Source organism: Danio aesculapii, unplaced genomic scaffold, assembly GCF_903798145.1.
Source record: "Danio aesculapii unplaced genomic scaffold, fDanAes4.1, whole genome shotgun sequence".
NCBI classification, from domain to species: Eukaryota; Metazoa; Chordata; class Actinopteri; order Cypriniformes; family Danionidae; genus Danio; species Danio aesculapii.
In genome coordinates, this window is record NW_026613838.1 from 20,452 (window position 1) to 27,897 (window position 7,446).

Sequence of the window (7,446 nt, forward strand, 5' to 3'; positions counted from 1 at the left end):
GTTAACCTAATTAACCTAGTTAAGCCTTTAAATGTCACTTTAAGCTGTATAGAAGTGTCTTGAAAAATGTGTTGGAAAAATCTTCTCTCTGTTAAACACAAATTGTGGAAAAAAATAAACAGGGGGGCTAAAAATTCAGGGGGGCTAAAAATTCTGACCAACTGTACATGTACAATATATGAGTGAATATATAAGGGAACTTTATCTACTTGTAATTGCTTATGTATGCATGTATGTATGTATAAAGCATGATGTGCGCATAATATAATGTATAGAAATGGTGCAGTGTGTCGGGGGGGGTGGGTTCTGTTTGAGCAAAGTAAATGTGTTTTTCAAACGTTTTGAAATTGTTGTTTAATTGAGTGCAATGTCAATAAAAAAGATGTCAACAATAAAAAAAAGAGGAATAAAACGCAGCCCCATTTTGATGATCCACCAATAGTGGACAAAACTGACATGAAAACTACTGACTAGTTTAAACAAATCACTTTGTTCAGACGAAAAATATTAAAATATTTAAAAATAAAATCAACATGATCTTTCTAGATTAGACATGATTTATTAAATCTACCTACAGTTACAGTGTATATCAACAGAAGCTATTGCTTAAAGTCGGTCCAAACCAGCATAAGCCATAAGCGCAGTATAAAAACGTATCTAAGCACAGAATCAAATATATAAATCCCACTAACCAGTTCATGAAAACTATTTCAAGTATTTTTGGTTCTATCATCTGATCTGCAAATCTTTGGAGTGCTTTTGTCTATGTGTAAGCTGGTTGTGCTACTGATAGGGTTCAGTTTTTCTTGTGTTTGGGGTTTGTACTGTTAAAGAGGTTGATTCCAGTCCGGACCCCGACCCCTGCTGCTGTCACCCCCGGCTGCTGGAGAACTTTGTCCAGAGTCGTCTTCTTGATAGCAGCGGGAGAAATCTTCTCTTGATCTGCCAAATACTGAAGCTCCCTGTCAAAAAAAAAGAAAAAGAGTGAGCTTGAAATGAGACCAATCTGTTCAAAGAGCCCATGGAAACATAGATCACGAATCAAATAAGTTCTCATACATCAACCAGGTCAATTAGTTCAGGTAATCAGTGACAATGGCGACTGCATTTGCTGTCATAGGGCCGAAATTGTGAAATGGTCTTCCTCTGTACATTCAAGAGGCATTGTCTTTAGGGGTTTTTAGGTCACAGTTGAAGATACATTTGTTCAGTTTAGCATTTGACATACACTAAGGCCCCATATTGCACTGCCAGTTAATGGCCCGTTTCCACTGAGAGGTACAGTATTGTACGGTATGGGTCGGTATGGGTCACCTTTATCAGGCTTGCGTTTCCACTGCCAAAAGGGTACCTATTTGGTAGGCAAGGTGTACAACAGAAAGTTTCAGACAATGTCCTTTTTACTCAAGGAAATGTCACAGTAAAGTTGTACGGGTCGTTCACATATCATACAAGAAGCACTTCTCTCAAAACAGATGCTTCATACACATAAATACTAGTGTATAAATGTTCATTACTAACCTTTCTATAAACATGATTATAACTGCAGATCAATGACAGTGCGAAACAGCCTACTGTAACGTCTGCAATTATATAAAATAAATAAATAAATGCTAAATATATGAACACATACAGACCTTTACAGTCTCTGATATGTTACCACTTACAGAAAAACTACACACAGCATACATTTAGTCCTTATTTGGGTTCAAAACCAACACGAAATATAGCCCACAGTCAGAGCAGACCTCTCATCTGTGTCTTTAATCTTCAGCAGCACGTGTAGCCTCTTGTTAGAGATTAATTCTGTCATTATGAGTTCATAATAGCCCACAAGGTGATGAAAATAATTAAACATGGCAGTTTATTCAAGTTTTATGCTGCAGAAAGCATCATTTGCTGCTGTTTTTTTTTCAGCTTTTTGTTTGTTTGTTTTTTGCGCTTCACTTTCGCGTTTGTGCGGACTATCCGAGCGCTTCAATGAGTACGTACACGTTATTAATGAGTTCAAGAAGTTCATTATTTTAGATACAGATGCGTGGCGAACTCTCTGGAGAAAGTAAAACGGTCCACACTTTTAGATGGGCTCTTAAAACAACAACAGGACACAGCAGATTTTGTTCTTCTTGGCTTTGTGGCTGTTCATCAAGACGACCACAAGGTTTGTTTGAGCTCGGGTCGCCCATGGCTTGTTATTACATGTATATATTATTACGGTGTAATGTCTCGGCTTTGTTTTTAAAAATGGTGGTTCCTTAGTTTTCATTTCCCAGCTTCTGCGAGTGACGCATCTCTGTAAACCAATAGCGTTCAGCTGCGCGTCTTGCCCCGCCTTTTAGTACAACCGAACCGTACCGTACCACTCAGTGGAAATGGGCCATAAATGTGACCCAATTCCGATTTTTATATGTGATATAGATCGGATCTGTTCTATGACTGTGCAAACACGAAAAAAACGCGTGCATTTGGATATTCAGAGATCGGTTTAAGGTTTCCTTCATACGTGGAAATAAATCAGATATAAATCAGATATGTGACAATGCGACTATCGTGTTAACAGGCAGATCGGATTTACTGAGGCATTCCGTTTTACAATGACAATGTGGCACTTCTCCGCAGTTTAATGGCGTAGAAGGAATAGTGTGTGTGGAGATGCCGACGCAGTAAACAACATCAACAACAGAAAAAACACAGAGGAGGAAACTCCTGAAAATTTACCAGCTTCTCTTATTTAAAAACCTGTTTGACGTTTAGACACACATTTCATCCAGAAGTCCTAACTGAGATTTAACAAGAGATTTGTCTTATTCATTCATTCATTCATTTTCTTTTTGACATTTATTAATAGTCCTTTGTTCATCCGGGGTCACCACAGCATAATAAACCACCAACTTTTCCAGCATATGTTTTATGCAGCGGATGCCCTTCCAGCTGCAAACCATCACTGGGAAACACCCATTCACACACATACACTACAGACAATTTAGCTTACCCACTTCATCTATAGCGCAAGTCTTTGGACTTGTGGGGAATACTGGAGCACCCGGAGGAAACCCACGGCAACTCAAGGAGAACAGGCAAACTCCACACAAAAATGCCAATTGACCTAGCTGAGGCTCGAACTAGCGACCTTCTTGCTGTGAGGTGACAGTGCTATCCACTGCACCGCCCGTTTGGATGTCTTATTAATGGTTATTTTGAAGTTAAAAGGTTCTTGTTTTCATAAAAAATAAGTAAATACAGGGATTAAAACTGTAGTTATCAAGTAATTAGTGAAGAATTTAAAGGCATATTTCACCCAAAAATGAGATTTTGCTCACTATTTACTCTACCTCAGGTGGTTTCAAAACTTTAAGTTTCTTTATTCTGTTAAACACTAAACATTATTTGAAAAAAGCTGAAAGCCACTGACTTATTATAAAAATTCAAGAGTTCCCACTTAGATATGCTTAGCTTATAAAGCAGGTTTGGCATGCTGTCCCGGGAGAGAACCCTGAGCTCGGAGATATTTGAGCCCAGGGCTCCCGCCCGGTCGATAAGCATATCAGGAGATCCGAGATCAGGTAGGTCTCGAGAGCTCCCCCTTTAGAAAAGGGAGGAAAAGGAGGAGATGGGGTGGAAGGGGGGATTCTTCCAAACGAAGATAGAACAGTAGGGAGAAAATGATCCATTTATAGTAAACTAGGATCACTCTGATTGGATTATTACTGATTACAGATGAGTGGCCAGACGTGCTCAATCATATCACGTGCTCCTCTCGAAATTAGTTTATGAAACTTCACTTAATGGTTTGAGGTTTGCATTATCAAAATATCTTTGTTTGTGCTCAACAGAAGACAGAAACTTAAACAAGAGTAAATAATGACACAATATTTCCTTTTTGGGCAAACTATCCCTTTATTTCCCATGTATTCCTTAATTCACTCTGAATTAAGACGGCCAGATGAATACAACTAGCTGAAAAAGTCGCTGTACCTGGTTCTAATGCACGATGCCTCGACAGCATTGATCAGAAGGCTGCGGAAACCGCCACTTTCCATCACATGCAAAGCGTGGATTGTAGCACCTCCAGGTGAAGCCACGTTGTCCTTTAACTGTCCAGGGTGTTGCTCGGACTCAAGGAGCATTTTTGCCGCCCCCTTACAAAAAACAACAACTTAATTTTACTGTAAGTTTCAAGCGCAGAACAATTATCAGATTATCAATACGAGAAAGGATTCAGACACTATGAGAGACTAACGAGCAGGGCCTGAGCTCCCAGTCGTACTGCCAGTCGTCTGGGCAATCCCATCTTCACCCCTCCATCAGCAAGAGCATCAACCGCTGTGAATGCCTAAGATTAAAGGAGAAAAGTAAACCCACATTAAAAATACTACAGCAAATAATAGTAAATACTTTACTATTTTGAATACATAAGCTGATATTCAGTAATTCAACATTCTGTGATGATGAACATGCATAATAACAATATTGCAGGCACTTCAAAATACTGTGAATAGTAACTTATTATTTAATTATTATTTAGAGTGCATTTTAATATTCACATTGTATTTGCAGTGGTGTTCATAACTTTTTAACAAAGTATTCAGCTGGTTTTAGCTGGTCATCTTCCAGCCTGACCAGCTAAGACCAGGCTGGAAATAGCTGGAAACCAGCTTGAAAATGGCCAAAACCCCTCTAAAACCAGGCTGGTCAACCAGCTAAAACCAGCTAACCAGCCTAGGCTGGTTTAAGCTGTTTTTTTCGGCAGCGGTGTTACCATAGCAACTATACAATTACTAAAACAGATCAATTTTGTACTATAAATTACTATAGTATTTTATTTATTTATTTGAGAATTCATATCAAGCTCAATTGTTGGCTTGTATTGCATGATTGTTGCTCACATAGGCTGGTCCACTGCCACTGAGGCCAGTGACGGCATCAATCAGGTCCTCTTCCACCTCGGTGCAGTAGCCCACACTGGCCATTAGCTGCTCCAGAAGCTTCCCATCCTCCACCTCTGCATGGGTGCCAGTGGCGTAAACGGTTGCCCCCTCGCGGACCACCACCGGGGTGTTTGTCATACAGCGAATGACTTTAGGTGCTGAACGGTACTGCAGCAGTTTCTGCAAGATCAATCAAAGGTCATGACTATTTTCATGCGGCTCCATGGAGTATTACCAAACCAGAAAATGCTAAAAAGGTGAACCCAATCATTTTTTCTGCAAGCATGAGGAAAAGCGTGACATTCTGATTTCATCAGGCAGAACATTTAATACTTGCGTATAATAAAAGACAGAAAGCAGCAGTCTGACCTTCTCAATGGAGCTGATGGTCACTCCTGCAGCACAGGAGATGATGAGGTGGCGGTCTTTAATGTCTGGCCCGATCTCGTCCAGGACAAAGGGAATGATATGAGGTTTGACCGCCAGGAAGAGGACGTCACTCTTGCTCACAGTCTCTTTATTACTGGTGGTGAAGTATGCTCCCATTTTCTGAGGTACAGAGAAAGTGTGTTTATAAAGCTGCCTAAAACACAGTCAACTCTGACGTGTCAAACACTCACTCTCAGCCCGATGACTGTCGGCAGGTCAGTGTCTGGAGAACTCGCAGTTATCCTGTGTGTGGCGATCACACCTGATGGACAGAAGAGACTAATGTAAACACTGCATTACAGATTTCATGTTAAAGGGGACCTATTATACAAAAATCACTTTTATAAAGTGTTTATACACAGTTATTTGTCAACAGTGTGTGAATATAACCAGCCTCAAAAGCTAAACATTTATTAATTTTATTTTTTTATAACCACACTTCATAAAAACAGTCTGCAGAAACACTTTTACAATTGTACGTGTCATCAGAAGGGGGAAGTCCCACCCATTAATGACAATCTCTCCTTCATTAGCATAGACAGCCCTGAGTGAGAAGCAGCTATCTGCCACTATGCAGAGGCGTAGGTGTTTATAGCTCCGTCTAATTTTAAAAAGAGTACAACCTCATATGAATTTAAAGTTACAGTAACCAAAACAGCACAATTGATTCAAAGCCTAAAAATGGCAGTTTCAATTTATTAGTTATGATGTTCTATGCTATAAATTGGTCTTGTGTCATAAGTCGATATGAATGCACCTTATGAGCATGCATTTGGAAGCCACCAGATGTTAGTGGACTGGGTTTAGAATTTTAAAATTAGAAATATATATATATATATATATATATATATATATATATATATATATATATATATATATATATATATATATATATATATATACACACACACACACACACACACAATCAAATAGCTATTAACCTCTTCTCTTTGGTGGGGCCAGTGAAAATTTTGGCAGGGCAAGTAAAAATCAAAACCACTGGCCAGTAGAAAAAAATCCTTAGCGTTGAACCCTGTGTAAACACCTTTTCTTCTGCTGTAAAGTTAGCCATTTTTAATTTAAGTTTCAGTTACTTCCGTATTTGCTTCACGAGGGAGAGAGCGAGGTTGCCGCTTGCTTCTATCATTGAATTGATGGATTTTGTGCTTGTTTTTGTATGATTTTTTGAGGATGACAAGCTTAAAGGGCAGGCCCTGTCACATTTCTATAAGTGAAAATGTACGTTTCTGGTAGAACGTCCCATAAAGTTATTTCATGTTTCTGAAATTTTTTTCATGAATTCCTAAGATGTCACACATCAATTGGAAACTTATTTATTCCACCTTCAGATCATGTATAAATATACATTTCCCAAAAAAAAATAAAATAAAAATGTTAAGGATTAATTTCTCAGTGTTTTCTCGTTTTTATCATGTGGCAGTGCGTCCTCTAGTGGTGAGTGTGTGTAAATGTCACTGTACCTGCGGCTGTGAAGCCCTTGACCAGCGCATGCGCCAGCTGACCCGCTCCGATGAAGCCCACACTCATTCTGACCTGTGAATAACCACAATATCACCATTAACCAGCTGAACAAAACACAGGGGTTCACGGTCGAGTCTCATACACTTATATACATCCGCTGAGGTGAAGTTAACAGAAGAACAGCATCTCGATATTTCATCTATTTCCTGATAGGATTGAATATGCAGTACACAGCAGAGACAAGGAGGAAAATGCTGAAAATTGAAAGTTTAAAAGCTGTCTAACAAACGTACCTAAAATACGATGTGCTGAAGAGCTGGTGACTTATATTTAGTTTATTTCAGGTTTGTTTGTTGTGTTGTTCACGCTGTCTGTGAACTGCCATTACTGGAGTGTGGAGTAAAACGATTTCACCAATCACAGCACAGAAATGCTTGTGCCTCAGCCAATCACTGGAGTTTATGTGTGCGCTGCGCGTCCTGGTTGGCCAGCTCTGCTGTCAGAAAGCCAGTTGCATCACTCTTCATAAACACGTGGGCTTGTGTCAACAGAACGACAGGAAAAACTTGTGAGGGTTTGCTGCTGTAGTTTCGGTATCTTCACGGTC

At 39.5% G+C, this 7,446-nt stretch overlaps 1 protein-coding gene across 1 annotated transcript; it reads right to left on the minus strand.

The window, feature by feature from the left end:
- Nucleotides 1-539: 539 nt before the first annotated feature.
- On the minus strand, nucleotides 540-7,226 carry pycr1a (pyrroline-5-carboxylate reductase 1a). The gene is made up of 8 exons (XM_056452734.1): nucleotides 7,133-7,226; nucleotides 6,839-6,911; nucleotides 5,549-5,619; nucleotides 5,298-5,477; nucleotides 4,887-5,108; nucleotides 4,241-4,333; nucleotides 3,976-4,139; nucleotides 540-962 (listed from the first exon to the last, which is right to left on the minus strand). Exons 2-8 carry the CDS (start codon nucleotides 6,903-6,905, stop codon nucleotides 797-799), a joined length of 963 nt encoding a protein of 320 aa, XP_056308709.1. The 5' UTR covers nucleotides 6,906-6,911; nucleotides 7,133-7,226; the 3' UTR covers nucleotides 540-796.
- Nucleotides 7,227-7,446: the final 220 nt, after the last annotated feature.